At 38.8% G+C, this 23,737-nt stretch overlaps 1 protein-coding gene and 1 long non-coding RNA gene across 4 annotated transcripts; one reads left to right on the top strand and one right to left on the bottom strand.

Moving 5' to 3' along the window:
- The first annotated feature begins 667 nt into the window (after positions 1–667).
- On the top strand, positions 668–12,416 carry LOC141765069 (uncharacterized). Its single transcript, XR_012593371.1, has 4 exons — positions 668–797; positions 3,272–3,406; positions 10,599–10,741; positions 11,872–12,416. It is a non-coding gene; the product is annotated as an uncharacterized LOC141765069 (long non-coding RNA).
- gtpbp1l (GTP binding protein 1, like) lies at positions 7,939–23,493 on the bottom strand. Of its 3 annotated transcripts, XM_074630918.1 has the most exons (15): positions 23,336–23,493; positions 22,238–22,431; positions 21,095–21,206; positions 18,737–18,917; positions 18,111–18,294; positions 17,490–17,654; positions 16,644–16,767; positions 15,362–15,476; positions 14,560–14,704; positions 13,812–13,994; positions 13,378–13,513; positions 13,011–13,189; positions 12,489–12,635; positions 12,002–12,052; positions 7,939–10,686 (listed from the first exon to the last, which is right to left on the bottom strand). In XM_074630918.1, the coding sequence occupies exons 2-15, from the start codon at positions 22,427–22,429 to the stop codon at positions 10,573–10,575; spliced, it is 2,028 nt and encodes a 675-aa protein (XP_074487019.1). In that variant the 5' UTR covers positions 22,430–22,431; positions 23,336–23,493; the 3' UTR covers positions 7,939–10,572. The 3 variants fall into 3 exon arrangements, with proteins under 3 accessions (XP_074487019.1, XP_074487021.1, XP_074487020.1); XM_074630920.1 differs by lacking the exon at positions 12,002–12,052; XM_074630919.1 differs by lacking the exon at positions 23,336–23,493 and having other exon boundaries at positions 22,238–22,522.
- Positions 23,494–23,737: the final 244 nt, after the last annotated feature.

Below are 23,737 nucleotides of genomic sequence, written 5' to 3'. Positions count from 1 at the left end.
TTTTTTTTTTTTTTTTTAAAAACATAGTATTGATTGATTTGAAATATACAGATCAACATCTCCTAGTATCAACATAGAGGTAGACTCAGGAACTGCTAATGCTTAAAAAAAAAAATATATATATATAAACTGGGAAAAAAAAGTTCGGAAACTTGTGTTTGGTCACTTTTTTCTCTGTTGTTACAATGCTAATTGGCATTGTATTTTACATCGTTTATTTACCTTCACAATGATTTCACTGTTTACCATTGGCAGAGCATTTTGGCAAATTTTTCTTGGGTGTTACCCACATAATCAGCTGTGCTGCTCATCCCACAAATGCATGATCCTTACAAGTTGGACATCATTGTGAAGGTAAATAAACAGGCTTTCCAACGATGTAAAAAACAATGCCAATTAGCATTGAAACAACAGAGAAATAATCCACCAAACACGAGTTTCTGAACTTTTTTTTCCCAGTTTATATGCATTATTCAGGTTAAACAACTGGTAAATAAAAAATGTCCTGTTGTGAATGTAACCTAACCTAAATTGACCTGTAGAGTTCATTCTGGTGATCCCACAGCTGGCCCCTAGAGGGCGCTGTGACGTAGTGTAGTGCTGAGTGATCCAGACTGTAGAGTAGAGAAGAGAAGTGGAACAATCACAGAAGAAGACATGGCAGTAGTCCATCAGTTTCTTTCTTAAGATATTTTGAGTTAGCTAATTTCCTTTTTTACTGTTTTATTAGTTGTGAGACAGGAGGATTAGTTTGACATCAAAGGGGGCCTGTTTTTGGATTACTTGGTGAATCTCAGGTGAGTTGATTTACTAAACTAGTTAGAACAGCAGGTGAGCCAGCAGGTAGCCAGGTGTAAACTACAATGTTGTGTTGTATTTTTAGACCACTACATTAAGGTTGTTTTATTTGTCTGCTGCGCTATGAAGGATGAACCTGAGTGGTATTTGAGTAGTAAACACTATATCTATGGTAAACACCGCTAGTGTTGTTTCTCCCTCTTGTAGTGACGTTAATTGAGGCTTTGCTAAGCCCCGCCCCCCAGCTGCTACTCTGTCAAGCCGTCAGAGCCACGTGGTTACTAACCCACTACTGTGCATACATATGATCTAATATTTAGACAAAGGGATTTCAGAGAGAAGCAGACAGTAGGGTCTACACTGTGTGTTTGGAGGATATATGGTCAGTGTATCTTTTGGTCATTCATATTTCCCTTTCACTAACAGATATTAAAAAACAAAACCAAATAATTATAATGCTATTGTGATGCCTTCAAATGTAATCTTGTAAAATGTTTTTTTTTTTTTATGAGAAACTTGAATAAATTCAGTTGTTTGAAGGAGATGTTTTCACAGCAATATAAAATAGATAATAGAGAGGGAATTATGAGCTGTTTAACTTCCTAACACTAGTTCTAAGCAGCTTGTAATATATAATTAGAACTTACTAATGCCAAGATTTTTCAAAGCAAATATTTAAATAAAAGTACAATCATTTATTTCCTAATCATTTGAGTTGTGTGTTTTTAATGCAAATAACGACTATAGATGAAAATAACTAAAGTAAGAGGATAACATTTAGAGTTTCTGACGGTTGAAATGTAGCTCAACATGGAGGTGAAAACAGCTCTGTTTATTTAAAGCTAGTAAATCTATGTAAATGTTTGATGGTTTGGTGATGACTATACATCCTGTAGTCAGAAAGTCATAGATCACCAGAGCTCTTCAGCAAAGTAATAATATAGCTGTTGTTGCTTTAGGCTATATTTATAGTTGTTTATTTATTTGACATTTGCTGTATGACCTATGGGGAATTTCCAAAAGGACTAATATCTATCCGTCTGTCTGTCTGTCCGTCCGTCTATCTATCTGGTTGTATGAATTTGATCGCCTTATTTGCTCCAGTGGTTGTTGGGAGTGCTTTAAACTTTTCACACATATGTGATAATATTGCTCTCTGGCATGATATACAAAAATCAGAAAATCAATAAAACACTGTCTGGCCATTTTCAGAAAGTTGCCACAACATCTTTATCTACTGCAGCTCCTGCAGCTAAAACACTAAACTTTATTCAACTCAGTTTTTGCAAAACTAGTGTTGACCACAGCATGAGGCCTCAAGGATTGTACAGCCCATCAATGAGATTATTATTATTATTAGTAGTAGTATAATGAGTATTAGTAATGGGAAATTAAGTTTGTAACAAGCTTTCTGCCTGACAGCCCTTTCTGACAGAAATCTCCTTAGGTTTAGGAAGCAAACCTACGCGGTTAGGTTTAGGATAAGATTGTGTTTTCTCGCAGAAAGCCCTGGAGGCAAAATGTGACCTTTGACTTTTCTCTACATCCTCCTGTATGTCCATGAAAACTTCTTACACCATGCTGCAGAGGTGCTGCAGCACAGCTGGTATGAGAAAAGTAAAGTGTTTTATGAACATTAAAGCATGCAAACATGTTCTAGTAGAAACCCCACATACAAGTATCCACCTGAAAATAAGCACAATAGGTCCTCTTTAAAAGCTTTGTTTACTGGTTTATCTGTTTATCCGATCTAGTGACTAATTAATTCAAATTTAAAAGACTTCTAATTTTGAGGAGAAAATGTTTCAGCTCAAATGACTTTACTTTATGGCAGGATTTGATATTCTTCTCTTTCACAAATGACAGTGAGCTAAATATTTTAGGGTGTTGAAATGTTCGTCCAATAAAAAAAAGTGATTTCCATATGTCATGTTTTGCAAAATATAATGAATATTTTCATTATTTTTGACACTTTATTGGAACAACAATGAATCGAGAAACTAATCGACAGACTATAAATAATCATTAGCGGTAGCCCTATTTTTATTTAAATTAATTAATCATATTTTATCATATAATTAATCTTATTTTTTGCGGGTTTTGCTGATTTTTCTGCCACAGCAGTTGTGAGTCAAAGTAGAAATTACTCCCGTCTCCATGGGAACCAAAATACTCTTTTGCTGATGTCAATCAACCTGCAAATATTAAGACATATTTACACACTTTCAGACTGAAATGGCCGTCCTCACCAAAACATCAAAAGGAAGGTTATATATCAGGCGTGTCTCCACTTCACTCACAACAAGTATGTGAGAAATGGATGCCACAGTGAAGCCATTTTGGGAGGGCTCCGCATTAAGGTGTTAACACCATGTGTCTGCAAAAAGCATGTAAATGATGTCCATTTCATGAAAACTGATCAGCACCTCCACTCTCTCACCCCCGTCCCCATTTCCATTTGCTTTTTTTACAGCGGTCCTTCATCATTGTCCTTTACCTCCTTTGTACCGGCACAGACAACCCCTACTTCCCGCACCACCTGGCTACACCACCCGGCTACACCACCGGGGCTGCAGGAGCCCAACGGCACCGAGCTCAACCAGTAGAGGTGAGGCGATTTAACGCTTAATTAAATGTTTGTGAAAATATTTGTATTGCTAAATATCTTGAAGCTTGGTTAACTTCATCAACAGTAAATCTTTTCTCACGACATACTATACTATGACTATTTTATGACTTTTTTCGACATACTATATTATGACTTTTTTCAACATACTATATTATGACTTTTTTCAACATACTATATTATGACTTTTTTATGACCTTTTTCAACATACTATACTATGACTTTTTTCAACATACTATATTATGACTTTTTTCAACATACTATATTATGACTTTTTTATGACCTTTTTCAACATACTATACTATGACTTTTTTCATGAATTTGTTTGACATACTTTATGATATACTATTTCTTTTTTCAACATACTATACTATGACTTTCATGAATTCAATTAAGAAATGCATAAAATAACCATACAATACTTCATAACATTTCAATATTTTCTTCTTTTATTTTCAACTTTCATACAAACAAAAACAACTGCCTCACATGAGACAACACTTGAGTTAAAAACAAAAGATTCAAAAAAGGAAGCTTTACACCAAATTCACACCAGGCAGCGGCGAAATGCGGCTTTTCACAAAAAGTACACTTTTCTGCGGCCTGTTTTTGTATTTCAGGCAGGAAGATATTCATATTAACATAGGTCAACATGTCACAGGAGTCACAGGATGTATTTACTGATTTGCTGCTGGTATTCTTTGGCCACACTTGGCTGCTAAAAGTTTACTTTTTCACAACTTTCAGTTTGGCCTCACTCAGCCGCAGAATCGAACGGCCGCAGTTTTTCATAGACATTGCATGGCAGCATTCCGCTGCTGCTCTGATGTGAATATTTTGTTAAGCTTCCTGAGAACAAAAATGTCAAGTGTTATGGCTTTTAAGGTTAACAGGTACAAATTAAGTGCAATATAAAAATCACACAAATAAAAAGGTCTTTGACTTTTCCTGCAGCTCATCATTCATCATTCATTTCAAAAACCGGACAAAACACTTTCAAAATAAACTACAGTCTGCAAATATTTGGTAATCATCTAACCAGGGTTCTTCCTCATCTTGGGTTGGTTGGGATGTCTCCTCCTGCTATTTATTTATGACTTAATTCTATTCCATGTCTGTTTAAATTATGTTACCTTGCCATGCAGCAGGATTCGCAAGATGTGAGAATTGCTACTTGCACAGTGTATACCTCAATATTGCCCAACCATACTATGAATTTTATATGGCTTATTTACGACATAATATACTGTGACGTAGTATAGTGTGTCAAAAAAGTGTCAAAAACGTCTTAAAAAAACTTGTATTCTAGAACGAAGAAAAAACTCATAGAGTATGACTCAAAAAGTCACAGTACAGTATGTCGAAAAAAAATCAAAAGTCATAGTATAGTATGTGAAAAAAACATTGTATAGCAAGTCGAAGAAACTCGAAAAAGGTTGATATAGTGTGTCGAAAAAAGTCCTATTTTAGTATGTTCAAAAAAATCATAGTATAGTTTGTCGAAAAAAGTCACAGTACAGTATGTCGCAAAAAGTTATAGTATGTCGAAACAATTCATGAAAAAAGTCAGTATAGTATGTCAAAAAAAGTCATACTATAATATGTCGAAAAAAATCAAAGTATAGGATGTCGAAAAGGTTGTAGTATACTATGTGGAAAAAATTATTAAAAAGTCATGGTATTGTGTTTCAAAAAAGTCGTAGTATAGTATGTCGAAAAACGTTGTAAAAAATCATAGTACAATATGTTGGAAAAAGTCATACTATAGTTTGTCGGAAAAAGTCATAGTACAGTATGTCGAAAAAAGGAAAAAAAAGACAGAATAGTATGTTGGAAAAAATAGTTTGTCGAAAAAAGTCAGTATATTATGTCGGAAAAAGTTATAGTATAGTATGTCGAAACAATTTATGAAAAAAAGTCATACTATAGTATGTCGAAAAAAGTCATAGTATACTATATGGAAGAAAATTATTGAAAAGTTTCAAAAAAGTTATAAAAAGTCATTGTATAGTATGTCGAAAAAAGTCATAAAAAAGACAGCAAAGTGCACATGTGTTTCATCTCTAAATAAGAGCATCAAATGTATAAAATACAATGTAAAATAGAGAACTATAGATTAACGCTGCAGTCGATAACTTTGAGCAAATATGGAGACACGTTATTTTTTATAAAACTGGCTTACACACCATGCACTGTGAGGGTCTCATCACTGAGTCAGCAGGACCGAATGGGCTGAGTCGCTGTCAAAATATGCAAAGTCATTGTTTCATTTCAAGCATGATATGAGGGGACTTAATTATTGCTTTACTGGAGATTCTGAAAGGGCAAAGATGTATTTAGGGTGATGCAACACAACCTAACACACACACATCTTGCTGAGATCAGACTGAGCAGTCAGCATCTTTGGTGTCCAGACTTAAAGCTGCAGTCACTATATTGTGACAGTCGTGCATGAGACAGATAAGCTTGTTCCTCTGTGTCCTATGCTTGGTTCATATTTGATCAGCGCTGCCTAGTTTGACAGTTTGATCGGAGATCTCGAGTTTCGCGAGCAGTGATTGGCAGCTTCGTTAGAGGCTCCTCGGCTCTGATTGGTTGTGCTACTTAAGGCCACGTCGAAATGTTCCCATTCGGAGTACAGGAGGACACAGAGGAACATGGTTTGTTTTTACAGATTGTCCGTCTCATGCACTACTACCACGATATATATATATATACATATATATATATGTGTATATATATATATATATATACATATATATATATATATACAAATATGATAACGTTTCTTTTATTAAACGGTCATATATATATATATATATATATATATATATGGTCATATATATATAGTAATATATATATATATGGCCTTATATATATATATATATATATATATATATATATGACCATATATATATATATATATATGACCGTTTAATATTAAACGGTCATATATATATATATATATATATATATATATATGACTATGACTATATATATATATATGGTCTTATATATATATATATATATATGACTATATATATATGACTATATATATATATATATATATATATATATGACCGTTTAATATTAAACGGTCATATATATGACTATATATATGGTCATATATATATATATATGACCGTTTAATATGATACGTTCAATATCACCGACTGCAGCTTTAAGTCTGGACACCAGAGATGCTGACTGCTCAGTCTGAGCGTGTGTGTTAGGTTGGGTTGCATCACCCTTAATACATCTTTGCCCTTTCAGAATCTCCAGTAAAGCAATAATTAAGTCCCTTCATATCATGCATGAGATGAAACAATGACTTTGCATATTTTGACAGCGACTCGGCCCATTCGGTCCTGCTGACTCAGAGTGATGAGGCCCTCACACACTGCATGGTGTGTAAGCCAGCTGTTGTTAGTGTTTAGTTCCTGTCTCCTATTTGTGTATTCACCTTGGCTGCTTTTTGAAAGTCGTCTTCCTCAACAGAATCAGAGAGATGTTGGTGCAATGGGTTTGTTTTTTTTAATACTTTTATAAACTGTCAAAAGAGTGCAACCTGGAAATGCCCCCGCCTCCATTCATCAAGTCATTCATTGATCCCCGGCTCTGCATCACAGACCATTCCTATTTCCATTTTGAAAATGAGTTGACACCGAGGTTCACAGAGGGAGACTTTGATTAAATGCTACCAAAGCAATCAGTTGTTACCGACTACCATATTAAGGCCATAGGGTGTTTGAAAACAATTATGACTAGAGGGGTGACTCTTTCTGAACTATTGAACAAATTTGATTGAAAGCCCTTTGCATCAATAGTGGAGCTGCCATGCAGCGTGTCCCAAAGCCATAACACAAGTTGTTTGTGTGACTGTTGCTGTAAAAGCTATTTGAAATCTCACTCCTCAACTTCCTGTTGGTGATTATTATTATGATTATAGAAAATAATTTTTACGTTACTTTGTAATTTCATGAATACGTTTCCTGTTTGATTCCGTCTGTTTGTCTCTATACTGGCTGCTATTCCATATACTGTTGGTGTATGCCAAAAAAGAGAGAATAATATAAACGTATCGGAGTAGTTTTAATATTTGCATAATAATGAAAAAGCCATCCTTACCATAAGAACACTACTTTAGGTGCAACAAAATTCAGACGGTGGCTGGCGTTACCACGGTTTTGCACTCCACTATTTTTCTGAGTTTTATTTCTATACTACTTTACTATATTTGTAAATTTATGACTGTACAATCTCGCAAATTTGACACTTCAATCTCTGAATATCACCCCCTCCCCCGGCTCCGTAATTATCTTTTTTACCTACAATGGCCCTAATGCGCTGTCGTACAAGATAAATTAGAATGTAAGTCGGGTAATGATGGCATATAAACATTCAAAACTAATTTTCACTCACGGCTTCCTTCAATCCCGTTGGGCTCGATTTGTAATTATCTTTCACACGGCATCAACTGAAAGACCTTAAATGTAAAAAGTATCATCCACATGTCAATTTTCTGTAACATCTTTATTTTAAAAGGATTTACAACACAAACTGTATCCTTAGTTCTTCTGCACAACGTTGTTCATACATATACACAAAATGTGTCCCTTCAAAAAAGAAAAAAAAAACAATTGGTAATTGCTAATATTCTGGCAGTTCAGTAGGTTTGTGATCTTCATAAAATGGGTAATTCAGTGGCCCAAAAGACTCGTAAGAGCAGACTGACCGGCATGAAATCATAGTATGTATATGAAGGGGACATTGGGGCTTTTGAAGAAGCAAAAAAAAACTTGAAATTGTTACACCCGATAAAACTAGTTTCCCAATATAACCTCAAAACTGGGAAGAGGACGATCAATAACTTGATTAAACCAGTTGAAAAATGCAAACATAAGATTGTAGCTGTCTGTTGCAATAAAACGTGGCAACTCGATTTAGTTTTTAGTTTAGTTTGATGTGATCACTGGTTTCTGTTAGCTTATTAGAGACGATCTGAGATGACTTGCATTATTAACTTGTGCATTATCGGCTGCTGTGTTTAGACCCTTAACAAAAACGTCACACAGTTTATCTGGCTGATTGACTACTGGAGCTGTTGCAGTGTGTACCAAAAAAAGATTAATCTCTTGTCACATGAAAAACATCGGCTTCCTGTCTGATTTGGATTAGACCATTCATATGGAGCACAAAGAGATAATACACTCAAAGTCACAGTAGCATCATTTCATCATGTTCTTACTCGGCTTTTTTTACATTTAAGGTGTGCGTCACCACTGCTGAATGAATAATTGTTGTGCATGAGAGTATCAGCGTCTGGATTTTTTGGTGGTCAGACTGCATCAAAATGGAAGAAAGTTGTGCCGCCTGGGTTAAAGGGATAGTTTGGATGTTTCTCAGTGGGGTTGTATGAGGTACTTATCCATAGTCAGTGTATCAACTACAGTAGATGATGGTCGGCACGTCCCCAGCTTGGAGAAGCAGACAGGAGTTACAGGACGGGGCCTGTCAATATCAGTTTAAGTGTGCTATATTCAGAATATTTTCGCCGGTTTACCTTGCCATGAGAGACTGCTATACAGTCCATGTTTCCAACAGGGAACTGAAGCCGTTATCTATGCTCTAGCCAAAGCATCCAGACTCCATTGAAATAAACAGTACATTTTACCTTGCAGAATACAGGAGTTGCTCGTCTACTGCCGCCTCGATCGGTTAGTTTGTTTGTATTATTGTGTGACTTTGATGAATGCAAACTAACCAAAGTCACACAAACAAAGTAAAAGATTGATTTCAATGGAGTCTGGTGACTTTGGCAAGAGCATAGATAACGGCTTCAGTTCACCGTTCGAAACAGCTGTTTGACAACAAGGAAAAGCAGTGTAAATGTGTGTAAGTATAGCATACACTTAAAATGTTATTGATTTTTCACAGCAGTACATTACTTTGCTCCCGTGCTGGTACTCCTGTCTGTTTCTCCAAGCTGGGGGCGTGCCGACCGTCATCTACTGTAGGTAATACACTGACTATATACACGTATCTCATACAACCCCACTGAGAAACACCTGAACTACCCCTTTACGATATTTTTTCCGTCAAACTAAGTAGGCCACTTCACAAGGACTTGTGCCATCTTAACACACTTTGACACTTGACATTACTTTGGGGAAGAAAAAAAAAAGCAAGAGCATGTCGCGCTTTTCTCTTGGCTCCAAAAGTAAGGGCTAACTATGATAAAAGATGACCTTTCTATGGCAGGATGATTAAACATAGGCCATGTAAGATCAAATGAATAAGAGACCGCTTTTGCTCTTTATCTATGAGTTATAAATGTTTCATGACGGGCAATGACTTTTCTGTAGCCTGGCAACAATATTCATTAAACCCTGTTACACCAGGAAAGCAAATCTTTAGACTGTGATTTCCAGAGGATCATTTAACGAGGGTAAACCGGCATTAGAACGACAAAATTCAACGAGCATCTAGCAGGTGCGATTTATTTCAATTTTTGCTTCATGTCACGGACATGAATACACCTACGGTTAGCATTGATTCTCTTTCAGTTCAGTCAATTCACAACGTAAATTCAAACTGTCAGTCTCAGGAGCTATATAAATAATGTTTATCCAACTACTGACCACAGTCTTCTTCTCCATGTGACTGACGTGGCAGTACGTGGACTACTACCCTGGTGCTGTCTGAAAAAGGTGCATTAATGAAAGTCAGGTGGAGGTGAAGAATGAGGAAAAGAAGATGTGCAACAGAAAAAAAAAAGTAGATTGTAGAGGATGGAGAAAGTTTAGGCAGGGAAAGTGACTGATGCCTCTGCTGGCTGGGCAGTTAATGCTATAGAAAGTTCTGAAAAACTACAATCAAGATGAACACCCCCAAAACGTTTATATATAAAATAGAAAAGGTTATGTAATGTAATCTACAAATTGCAGATAACTGAAATAAAACTAAATAAAAACTCAATATCACCTTCAGCAGCCCACAAATAATTACTAAATAATATACTTAATATGGGAAATAATTCACTCTCGTGATGAAAATTGCTGAATTATCATTTTTATTTTTTGTACGCAGCCAGCGGAGAGCCATGCAGTCACTTTACCTCCTTGTGAAAGAGATGAGATGATGTGTTTTTAAGCCGTGCCTGCTGCTCCTGCAGGAACTGCTGTAGAGATTGTTGGAGTGTTCAGCGCTTTCCCTCGATGTCTTTGACCCCCTCTTCGGCGTCCTCCACCTCCCGACTTGAGCTGCAGACACACGGGAACACCACAGTGAGCCAGCTGAATGAACTGAAGACGTCAGGTGAGAACGGTTGGTCCACAACAGTTCAAATGATAAAGGGATAGTTTGGGCTGTTTTGAAGTGGGGTTCTATGAGGTACCGCACAAAACCAAAGCAATGTACTGCTGCAGCAAAACGTATGTTAGACACCCAAAAAAACAAAAATCTATTTCAGTTTAAGTGTACGCTATATTTAAGATATTTTTGCCAGTTTAACTTGCCGTCAGACGGCCCTTTCTCATGGGGAACTGCAGCCGTTGTATCCATTTATGCTCTCGCCACAGCCACAGGACTCCATTGAAAAAAACAGCAATATTACCTCGCAGAACACGGGGTTGCAAGTCTACCGCTGCTTTTATCGGTTAGTTTGTTTTTGCTATTGTAGGACTTTCGTGAATCTGAACTAACAAAAGTCACACAATATCACAAACCAACTCACCGAGGCAGCGGGAGACCGGCAACCCCCGCTTTCTGCGAGGTAAAATTGTTCTGTTTTTTCAAATGAGTCTGGTGGCTTTGACGAGAGCATAGATAACGCCGTCAGTTCCCCATCAGAAACATAGTTGTCTGGTATAGTATAGTTGCAAGGTAGAACACCTTTTTTTTAGGTGTCTAAAATACATTTTGCTCCTGTGCTGGTACTCCTGTCTGTTTCTCCAAGCTGGGGCCATCTACTGTAGGTAATACACTGATGAAGGACAACCCCACCTAAAAACACCCAAACTATCCTTTTAAGATGCATTTCTCACTCGTGCTTTGAACTTTAAAAAAAAGTTAAGAGGGTAAAGACTTGGTTAAAGTTTGTCCTAGGAGGGAAGAATAAAATGAAAAAGGGAAGTCACAACAGTTCAGTGTTTACTCCAAGGAATTTTTAGTGGAGGTGGTAAGCCCTCAATAATTTCCTCATTCATTAAATATACAGCTTTTCTTCTTTGTGATGTAGCACCACTGCTTATTGTTACATTCAATAGAAGTGTAATCATTTCATCTGACATTAGCAGGTGTGGTCTTAATTTCAGTTAAGGGGGCCCACCTCCACTACAATGCTGCAGAAAACCCTGCAATTACACACGTTTTCATTTGGCAACTCGGAAAAAGGTATGAAAATAAAACAACACAGCACAAGCTAATGATTTTTTCTCTTTTTAAAGGCACTGAAGTATGCATGCTCAGAAGACATTGGTTTAGAAAGGGAAGAAACCGACATCAAAACAACATCCAAGCTTAAGAAGACAAGAAGACCTCATCATGAGTCCCACGGTCTGCAGAAAACTCCTTTACCTTGTTCTCTTTGTTGCCATCTTTACATAGAGCCTCCTCCTCTGCCACTGTCTGACGCAGCATGCCAAGACAGGGAGAGAGGGAGAGCAGGAGAGAGATGGTAGCAGAAAAGAAAAGTGTTAAAGTTGAAGGAAAGAGCACAAAGGGCAGAGAGGAGGAGAGTAAATGAACGAGGAGGACAGGTGTGACCGTAAGAGGAGACGAAAGCAGGATATGACGGACAGGGTAAGAAGGCGAATGAAAGGTAAGACCGGTAAGAGAGGAGACAGTGAAGGGGAAATGAACTGGCATATTTAAAGTCAAGAGCAGGAAGAAAAGGAAACGAGTAGCATTTGAAATGGCAACATTCAAACTGCCCATGGATTTAACATCAAATACTTTTAATCACTATACTGGATAAATAAAACGTGTTCAAACCAGGAAATGTCTCAGTTGTTTTCCTTAAAAGCACATTGTAAAGGTTCACACAGAGTACGGGTTTACTCACTGCTAGCTGTGCTGAGTTCGGACTAAGCGGTCGTCCTGTCGATCCAGCCTCCTCATTGGCTGCTGTGCCGTCTTTAAAAGTCTTCTTACTGGAAAGCATCTTGGCCTGCTGGGCCTTCGCTGCCTGGGTGTTCACTGCTTGGAGAAGCTGAAATCACAAGCACAGCCAATATCAGTTGAGCTGCATTAACCAGTGGTTTTGATATTACAGTCCCCATGAAATGAAAAATACATCCCAGCTTTAATCGTTTGTTAATTGTTGATTTACCTCTTTCAAATTCATCCAATGAAATGAGACTTTGGGTGACTAGTAGGGCTGGGACGATTCGATACTATCATGATACTTGGGTGCCGATTCGATATGTATTGCTCTTGTAACTGTACACCGCTCAAATATTCTGTTTCACTGTGAGATACATTACAGTACAGCAGTTTGGGATGCTTTAACTTCCGTTTCATGGGAACTTTGAACACTCAAATGACATCCACACTGAAATACAGAAGTTACCAAAAGCGTCAGTACCTTGGTGATGGTGCCCACAGCTTTAGTGCGTCCTTCCCTGAACACCAGTTTGTGGTCACAGTGTAGGTACTCGGGGGTCTTAATGAAGCGGAAGTGGACTGCTGCCTTGTCCCCTGTCCGCAGACAGTCTTTGTTCATGGTCAGGATGGTGGCTGTCTGCCTGATGCTGCCACAGTGGACTAATTGGATGGAGAGAGACAGAGCGTGACCCAGTTAGTCTTGGTAGCAATGTTTCAGGGTGACCATGTAGTTTTTGGATAAAGCCAGACCTCATGCACCCAAAATGTACTAAAGATCAAACCAAAGACATATAGAAGCTCCATAAACTAGTGCATATTAGTGTTACAGGCATTTGACTGAAACTAACCCATGGCCTGGTATCTCGGTGATATCGTGGTGGGGTGGTGTAGCACCAGAATCTCAGCCTCAAACTCCCAGGTGGCCTGTGGCATCAACTTCGGGGAAACCATCACCATGCCTTTCCTTATCGATGAACGTTTGATCTGAGACGTGAAGAGAACCCAGCAGGAACAAAAGTGAAAAATGAAAGTGGAGAAGTGATGCAGCCAAACCAGAATTAGCGAGAGAACACTTCCTAAACCCACACGGTGGGATTTGCATGTGTTATAAAACTGATTATAAAACTAGGAAACTAATTCATATGCATATTACATCCAAAAGTTTCAGAATAAATATCCTTTCCACGAGAATTTAAAAGTTATGTGTCAGGATGTCTATTTGCTGATTTTGCAATAGGTAATAAAAAGCATTCAAATGTTCTATGATAGCAGTAATTCAAACCTTTTTGAGGGCAAAGGATGCCGTCTGTCCACCGCGGACCTCTTTGACAGGCATCCTCTTTCGGTGGATGGATTTGACTGCGATGGGGATGAAGGTGCCCAGCGGGTCTGGGCCTAAGAGCAGCGTGTCGTTGAGTCGTATCATTCCACGTAACGTAGTCCCTGAAACTACTGTGCCCACTCCCTGCCAAGAAAAAAAAAAAATAAAAATCAACAATGACATACATGTATAAAGACAGTCTTTATCAGTCTCCATTAGTGTGAAGCCTTGAGTGCAGAGTTCTCTACCGATTCTTTCTGTACATTGAGGATTTTCTACTTAAGGGTGTAAATGTAAACAAGCTGTGAAACTTCACGCCTCATCATGAATTTTCCCACAATAACCACAATTCATACTCATAAAGTAGTCTCCTGTTTTCACCACTATATGCTTGTGTTTATATCCTGCTCTGCAGTGGCCTGTACTACCAAAGCAGGATTTGGGGTAAGCGAGGTAACTTGAAAACCTTCAGGGTTTTCAGTCTTACGACGGTGGTTCACTTCCAATCGGGGTAGATCTCCATGTTAACTTACTGTATGCTCAACATCTAACCTTCTCTGGAGCAGGTTATGTTCAAAATAACAGATCAACTCGTGTAAAAGCTTGGCCTGCTGACCAATCAAAGATCGTTGCGCAGATCGTAAAATATTATTACACAAAGACGAAGAAGTCATGATCCGGACTAAAAGCTGCGTGTTTTATTTCTTACCGGTACTGAGTATGTGTCGTCTATTTGGAACTCAGCAGGCTCATCGTTGTTGAAGTTCGTTCTGGAAGAGAGGAGGTTGAGGAACATCTTCAGCAGTTCCATGTTCTCCCCCGTCACATTTGAGATTTGAAAAATTGGACACATCCTGCAGAGAGAGGAGGGGGAGGAGTCAGGGGAGAAGTTAAAAATGACCCTCTAACACAGTAATTACAAGACAAATACTAGCACATGAATATTTGAACAAATTTTAGACTTAAAGGGGAAGTTCAGCACTTTTAATGTGGAAGTCCAATCAGTGTTGATGGTTGTCAGTTGAAGCAATAAATTGCTCAGTGTGTTATATTGACCGAGAAAGCTAATTTATTTTAAAATTGTGTATAATAACTGTATCACATATTTGAACTGAGCTTGGAAGAACTGGTTTCAACTACTACGGACTTCACAAATGGAATGAGCTGCAAAAAACTACACTAAAATGGAAACATAAAATCAATTTTCCTACTTTATTTACTCGTACCTTTATGTTACACACTGCTAAACAGTATTTCATTGTTCTAAGCACAATGACAATAAAGATCTATTCTTCTATTACAGTAATATGATACTAATGTCAGTTGTGTATTTGAATTTCCCGTGTCTGTCCGTACTTGAACTACCTGTTTAAATAAAGGATTAAATAAAGCACTTTCTTTGTTGCTTTCTGTCACGTCATCTTCCTGCAGTCTGATTTTCATTCCTCTCCATCTTTGGACAATTTATTTCTGTCTTGGCATCTCTCTGCCGTCAATGTCTTTGCTCTTACCTCTCAGAGCTGAAGTTGGAGGCTGTGACGATGACATCATCCGTGTTCTGGACCAGCACGGGGATTTTCCTGCAGCCTGGTGACTTTAATAACCTCTGCAATAATTTTAGCGTCTCTGCACAAAGACAAATCCCCACAAAATACATCACATGAGTAAATCTCAGAACAAAAACAACGGCTGTCACAGCGTCTGGGAACACAACTGAACAGACGGCAAAAATATTGAATAGTAAAATGCTTCACAAGGAGATGGATTTCACGAGTGCAAACTGGAGAAAGGGGTAGGTCTTTATTAGAGATAGAAGAACTAACTTCCCAATTATAAAGAATATTTAATCATATTTTAATAAGAAGACTCCCCCGTTTTTAAACTGCTCCCATTTGCTTCGTTAATTTGCTCTTTATGTAAACTCAACTCTTCCTCCGTTTGTTTCACATTAAAACCTTTCCAGCGGTTTAACCTTCCTGGAGAGGCTTTTATTGTGAGTTAATGTTGAGTTTCCTACACACTACCTTAACATCATTATAGCTAGTGTTGTCATGACATCGAAGCAACTCATAGGAAATAGCCTACGGCTCTTGTGGTGCCTTCAAATGTGGTCGTGTTTACCATGTTCACGAGGAGAGTCCATATGAACGGCCACCTCTTGTCATATTCACGACCTCGTAAATGGAAAGTTTCTGAAAGCTTCCAGTTGTGACGTGTTTGTTGACTTAAATTTTTCGGTGCATAATAAGTGAATATATTGTAATTTTAGTCGTATATTGTTTTTCTTCGTAATTTTACAATATGTCTGAGGAAAATGTTGATATTCCCAACGGCCTCATCTTTCTCCTCTGTCATTATGCCTTTGCATTTCCTGCATTATGTTACCCGCTTGCTAACTTGCTAAATTGTTAGCCTCTGTGGCTTCTAGACGCCGACAGTAACGTTAATATTACCGTTGCTTAGCAGCAGTGTTCTCACGACTTAACCACTTGAACGCCGAGCTTGTTGTGTGCACGACTTCCCATGTTGTAAACAAGAGCTCACGAGTTTCATTTGAAGGCACCAATATGAAAACACTGTCATCCTTAACGTACTGGTACTAATAAGTAAGGGATAATGTACCATTCTGTCCACCAGTCTGAACACATGGGGACTTCAACAATAACTTATCTTACTTTGTCAGAAGTTGTGAAGAGATTCAATGCTAGTTATTAAAGATATACAGCTTCTTTTGTGATCTAACACTAATAGGTCTACAAGTTAAATAAGCATTACAGTGGTATGTCTCTTTACCTTGCAGGATGTTGGCTGGACACATGTCTATCTTGGTAACCACTACAAACACCGGCACATTCAGGGCCAGAGCCAGACCCAGATGCTCTTTGGTCATGCCAACGATGCCGGCGTTACTGCCAACCTGAGACAAGAGAGAGGAGGAACAAGGAAACAGAAGAGGGCTGTCTTTAATAATCTATTGTAGGTTGCCTAGGACATCTGAACAGGAATTGAAAATTAACAAACAATCGGAGGTGAGTAAAAAAGTACTGTTACTTTGCAAAAGCAATTACTAAAGTAGTAGTAAAAATAGTCACAACTACTTGTGTAAGAATGCAAAAGTATTCGCTAAAAAAATTACTTGAGTAGCGAGTAACTTAAACAAAATAAATAAAAAATAAACACCGGTCCATTACTCTTCTCAACATGGGAGTGGGCAAATATACTGCTTCATGCAAATGTATGTATATATTTATTATTGGATATCAATTAACAACACAAAACAATGACAAATATTGTCCAGAAACCCTCACAATCACAAGGTGCATTAATGCAGTAACGAAATTAGTGGCGTTAAAACAAATTTGCGTTAACGCGTTATCACGTTAACTTTGACAGCCCTAGCATAAATTAATAAATAAAAGAAGCGCGATGAATGCATCCAAATGTTAAAAAAAAATAGTAATGATTTTTCGAAAAATCTACTTAAGAGTAAAAAGTATGCTGCATTAAAACTACTCTGACAAGTACAATTTACTTGAGTACATGTAACAGAGTAAATCTTTACTACCCACTCCTGCAAACGACCAAGGATTTAACAACCAAGGCAAGCATCACACACACATTTTCCCAACCCTCTCTCACCATGAGCATGCAGAAATCAGGCAGGTGTCCCGTCATGCCGAAGACGGTAGTCTTGAGGTATTTCTCGTGGCCAGCCAGGTCAATAAAGGTGATGACCTTGGAGGATTTCTCACAGATCTTGGTCCAGTCGAGGCCGCCACCGTGGCTGTCTGGTTTGTTCACCACCTAACAGAGCGGAAGCAGACACAGACAATAGAAGATGTCTTACACAGTAAGTGAAAGAAATGAAAACCAGAGGAAAATAACATTTTAAAAAGTTACATTTCTTTACATTGTACTAGTATATGATCTGAATGGAACATGTATTTGCTGCTCATATTGATATTGACAGGATATTTCAGCAAGAAAAATGCTTCCCGTCAATTTGGTCGTGAACCTGGATTTGTCAGAATAAAGAAAGACCCTCTTTCCATTTCACACCATAAACATGTCTATACTGTGAGAGGCTCTACTTACATCTATGTTTTGGTCTCATGCAACCAGGCAACTGTGCACAGTCTGATGATGCCTCTTTCGTTGCTATCATATCACATCTCACAGTTACTATCACACTTTGAGGAATCAACAAAGCTAGCTTATTAAGTAGAAATGACATTAAATAGAGCACCGGCAGACGCTCACCTGTCCCTCCTGGTCAAAACCCAGGATATCATTGCCGACGCTGCTCGTCCTGCCGCTCTCCATTTCATGTTTGTGTCTAAAGAGCTTCTGGCGAGCAAAGCCTCTGCCGTTGTCCAGCTCACCATGGGTCAAAACCCCCAGCAGAGTGCTCTTCCCTGCGTCCACATTCCCTACCACCGCCACTCTGGAGACAAGAGGAAGGAGAATATGAGGAGAGAGAACAGTACAGAGAAATATACTTGTTCTGTTAGTGGTATAGTGAAGTCTGTACACATCGTCTCTCTCTGTAAATACTTTAATTAAGCATGTACCGTGTTTATTTTCTATCTAATGAATCTGTCTGTTCTTGTATTTTTGTTATTTTATTTCATGAGGCTGTGCTGTAAATGAACATGTATCCTCAACACATGACTCAATATAAATACAGTAGGGCTGCCCCCTCTTAGTCGATAGCAGTGTAAATTTTGGCAGTTATTTTAGATTTAGTCTTAGTCTTAAAACAAAAATATAGAATATAATATATAATGCAGCAAAGACAGTCACTTAGGGCTAATGGGTTGCTGAATTATAAACTTAAATATGACTTGTTTATTTTCCTTTGCCAGAACCATTTCTCTTAATTTTACCTGACTTCCAGGAAATCCTCCTCGCCCACACGCCGGCGCATGAGGTAGTCCCGAATCTTTCCGCCAGCGTCTGTCCTGTCTCTGAGCAAGATCAGGTCAGCCTCGATCTGTTCACATAGCGACCGCACCGTGGCGACTGACGCCTCCATGTCCTTCTCATCCAGACCGTAGTCACCCCCGTCTGAACAGAGAGGAGAGAGGAGAAAGAGGGAAAAGAGAGTTACTCTGATGCAGAGGAGAAAATGATCTGCTATTTATTGTATGCTTGTATCAAGAGTGCCTTACAGAACCTGCAACGTTTTTGGTGGAAGTGCTTTTAAAGTTTTTGCACCTTCATCTTGGTGTGAGCTATAAGATTATTTTATAGGCATGCAATATATTAAAAACAGGATAAAGGACTCTTCACTATTCATATTATTGTGCACTATGTAATAAATTATTGTTCACTCTAAATGAAGTCTCTCCTGAAATAAGGGTTTTAAAAAACAACAACAATGAGCATGTACTTTCCAAGCATGTCTGGCAAATGTCAGGGCTTTGTAAAGCTGCACCATGGGGATGTTTGTAACTTGCGTTATGACAGGATGGTGACAAGGAGGACAAATACCACGCTGGAGGCTGACTTTTGTAGAAGAAAGAGTAAACTAGGCCTTCAGCCTTGGCGGAGGTAATAAATAGGTGGTTTAAGGGTGAGGTAGGAGTGGGTGTAGCGTGGAGATAAGAAAACATTTAACTGTGGCCAAATTGACTGGATCATAACCAAGATTGTCATAGGTTACTACATAGAGACATATATATTTATTTAAATGTAAATTTCCAAAGAAAACCCACAAGTACACTACAATAGGTGTCTTTTTCAGTGAAAGAAAGTTATGTTAGGCCTACAATCACTACCAGTTACTTTATGGCTAAAGTAGCTCACTGCTGCAACTCTCAATATAAACACCCTCCTCCCACTAACTGGACACAAAACCTGGTTGTACCAGACTGAGATAAAGAACCAGTTAGGTCAGCAGGCCAGACAGCTATCTGCTCCTCCAGCAGTCAGACAGACATGAACTGGTGAACTAGTGACTGTCCCTGTGCTGACTAGGGGGAAAATGACACCCTTTCACACATGCACTTTGACCCACCAACATGGCCACATGGGTCACACTTGTTGCTGTAACAGGCAGAAAATAGCTCCAACAAAAGCCCTGGTGGGTGTGATAGGCAGAGGGGTTCAGAATGAAAACTAAATGGAAAACAAATGGGGTTAGCTGCCTGCGAGGACACACAGCTGACAGAAGTGATGGCTCTGCTACTACACACTGGTGGCCTGGCTTTTTTCCCTAAATGACCGTACACATGCCGCGGGTTGTTCAAGGATAACACACTTTACTTTATCTTCTGAATCTACCACCAAAAGCGTTTATCTTTGACCTACGTAACCCATGCATTTCCCTCCATCGTACTGTATGGAAGACAACATAACTACATGCAGAAATGTGTCAGCTCATTGCTCCGGTCAAGACATACAGCACATACCTTACAGAACATAACTTTATGAATCTCCACACTCTTCAAGTGAGCAAACAAAAGATCCATCAAGAATCACTTTAAACCAAACTTGTAATATAACACGCTCATTTTAAGGAACAGTGTGCAACATTTTGGGGGGATCTATTAGCAGAAATGTAATATAATATTGATAACTATGTTTTCATTAGTGTATAATCACCGGAAACTATGAATCGTTGTGTTTTCGTTAGCTTAGAAGGAGTCCTTCGTATCTACACAGGGAACAGGTCCTCTTCATGGATTCTTGTTGCTCTGCCATGTTTCTACAGTAGCCCAGAACGGACAAACCAAACACTGGCGAGTTCACGACTTGTGACGTGTTTGTTGACGTTGTCAGAAATGGCAGAGGCCATGGAAGTTTTTGGCGCATAATAAGTGAATATATTGTAATTTTAGTTGTATATTGTTTTTCTTCGTAATTGTATAATATGTCTGAGGAAAATGTTGATATTCCCAACAGCCTCATCTTTCTCCTCTTTCATTATTCCTTTGTATTTCCTGCATTATGTTACCAACTTGGTAGCTTGCTAAATGTTAGCCTCTGGGGCTTCTAGACACTGACAGTAACGTTAATATTCCCGTCACTTAGCAGCGGTGTTCTCACGACTTAACCACTTGAACGCCAAGCACATGGTGTACACGACTTCCCATGTTGTTGTAAACACAAGCTCACGAGTTTAATTTGAAGGCACCTTTAGATGCCATTCTATTAGAATTATGTACTGTTCGGTGGACTCAAGTGTTTGCTCAATTGTAGAGTTCATCCTTAAATATGCTCACAAAGTCAGTTAGCCTTACCTGAGCCCATCCCAACCACATAGATTGTCTCTCCGCAGCCCTCATCTATCTGCTCCCTCAGATGCCGTAGTAACGAATCGTACTGTTGAGCTGTTGGACTCACTAGGACCAGCTGAAAAGTGAGGGACAGCAGGGAAAGAGACAGGTCAAACATGAGCAAACAAAGAGTCAAACAAGTCTTTTGTGGGTGTCTTGAAGTCACAACTTCAACAAGTAATCACAAAGCTAGCTTTTGTTTAAAGACTATGTGCTCTGCAAATCACTCACTAAAGTATGCTGCTTCTTTTAAACCAATATACAAATGACTGCAAAGTTTGCACATACAGTAGATATACCCCATGGCTGGGTAATTTGCCAGCTGGATGCAGTTAAGATAAGATAAGATAAGATGAACCTTTATTAATCCCTGTAGGAAATGCAGGTGTCAAAGCAGCAACATCAGCGAACAGAGTGAAACACAGGAGAGGTAAAGGTATACACAAATTATAAAAACAATATGTGTAATATGTTAAATTGGGACAGTGCAATATGTTAAATAGGGACAGTGTAATATGTTAAATTGGGACAGTGCAATATGTTAAATAGGGACAGTGCAATATGTTAAATTGGGACAGTGCAATATGTTAAATAGGGACAGTGCAATATGTTGCATCTGTGTAATATTGGACTATTGTCTGTGCAATATGGTCAAGACAGTAGAAGGTACAGTGCACTACCTGGGTGCATAACCTGCCATGGTGTGTGTGTGATAGTATGTGCCATTCATTATGTACGTGGACTGTGTATGTGTTGAAACATCTGTTTCTGTCAAACCGTTTCCCTGTCTTGTGTAGAATCGTTTATTATTGTTGTTGATGCTGTTTTCTATTAGTGTTTGAAACTGCAGTTGGAAAAATGTCCCCACGGGGACAATAAAAGTATATCTTAATCTTATCATACGTGTCACTTTTCTGGTGTTTTTGCAGCAGCCAGCACATAATGTGCAGCTTTCACATGCAAACATAGATGACGTCATGTTACTGCACAGCATTCCTTTACCGAATCAAAACAAACACCTTTAAACACCTTTACACACCTTTAAACACTTTTAAAACAAAACGTTACCAGGTGCAGTTTACAGTTTACTGTACAGTGAGGCCTCACCTTGCTGCTTAAATCTAGATGATCCGCGGACTCTCCGTTGGTCCCGTCGCCGTCCTCGAAGCCCTCTGATCCGGATGGATCATCCGCACACCCCCCCCGGTCCGGTGCGAACATACAAGCCGGCACTATGGACTCTGTTGCGGGTATTGAACCCGGACAGGTCGCTGCTTCTGTCGCCGCTAACGACGCCATGTCTAGAGAGAGAGAGAGAGGAGATAATGCAAAACACTGCAGATAGAAACAAACAAACTCTCCTTCGCTGAGCTCCACTAGCTACTAGCTACTAGCTACTGCTACTGCTAGCTCCACTAGCTACTACTGCTACTCCACTAGCTCCACTAGCTGCTACTACTACTGCTACTGCTACTACTAGCTCCACTAGCTACTGCTACTGCTCCACTAGCTCCACTAGCTACTGCTACTGCTACTGCTAGCTCCACTAGCTCCACTAGCTACTGCTACTACTCCACTAGCTCCACTAGCTACTGCTACTGCTAGCTCCACTAGCTCCACTAGCTACTGCTACTGCTAGCTCCACTAGCTCCACTAGCTACTGCTACTACTGCTCCACTAGCTGCTACTACTACTACTACTACTCCACTGTTAGCCATTAGCTAGCTAACAGGTAGCCATTAGCTAGCTAACTGTTAGCCATTAGCATGCTAACTGTTAGCCATTAGCATGCTTACTGTTAGCCATTAGCATGCTAACTGTTAGCCATTAGCTAGCTTACTGTTAGCCATTAGCTAGCTTACTGTTAGCCATTAGCATGCTTACTGTTAGCCATTAGCATGCTTACTGTTAGCCATTAGCATGCTAACTGTTAGCCATTAGCATGCTAACTGTTAGCCATTAGCATGCTAACTGTTAGCCACTAGCTAGCTAACTGTTAGCCATTAGCACAGCCACCTAGCTTTAGCTTGATGCTAACCAAACATCACACTTGCTCTTGTAATATTGAATTCTCTTAAAACGGGGAACAAATGATAATAATGAATAAACATAGTCGTAAATGTCCGCTACATTTACACACTGTTCCACATCCTGAATATGAATGTTGAGTTAGATCATTAAATGAAATAAGAAAGGAAGACGTACCAGGAGATGCTAACTAGCTCAGAGGCTAACTGAGTTGTTTATTCGGGTTAGCTTCGGTTTCTCTTGACACTGAGTGGAATACACGCCCCTTCACAGAATGGACGCAGCGGATTGGCTTACAGTACTCAAAGTCACGCCCACTTTAGTGACGTATATTATACATCAGCGTGGATGAAACGAAACCCTGACCTACTTTCAGACGCGAGCACACACACACACATAAACACACACGCACTTATTATGACATAATAATAATAAATTACCTTAAAATGAGGGTTTTCCTGAATAAATGTAGGTGTTGCCAATAAATGAAAATAAACAATTTATTGTAATAAATTTTGCAGTATGTTACTGTATTTTTTTTATTTATTTATTTGCACATTTATAAAACTGCACAAAATC

The sequence above is a fragment of the Sebastes fasciatus genome, chromosome 3 (assembly GCF_043250625.1).
Source record: "Sebastes fasciatus isolate fSebFas1 chromosome 3, fSebFas1.pri, whole genome shotgun sequence".
In the NCBI taxonomy this organism is placed as follows: Eukaryota; Metazoa; Chordata; class Actinopteri; order Perciformes; family Sebastidae; genus Sebastes; species Sebastes fasciatus.
This window is presented reverse-complemented; position numbering and strand designations above follow the sequence as displayed.

Excerpts from the sequence above, each read along its gene's own strand:
- gtpbp1l (XM_074630918.1), bottom strand. The coding sequence starts at position 22,429 with ATGGCGTCGTTAGCGGCGACAGAAGCAGCGACCTGTCCGGGTTCAATA. Across the intron at positions 17,655-18,110 it reads GTTTTGACCAGGAGGGACAG|GTGGTGAACAAACCAGACAG; the intron begins GTGAGCGTCTGC and ends CCGCTCTGTTAG. Across the intron at positions 14,705-15,361 it reads TCCAACTTCAGCTCTGAGAG|GATGTGTCCAATTTTTCAAA; the intron begins GTAAGAGCAAAG and ends CTCTCTCTGCAG.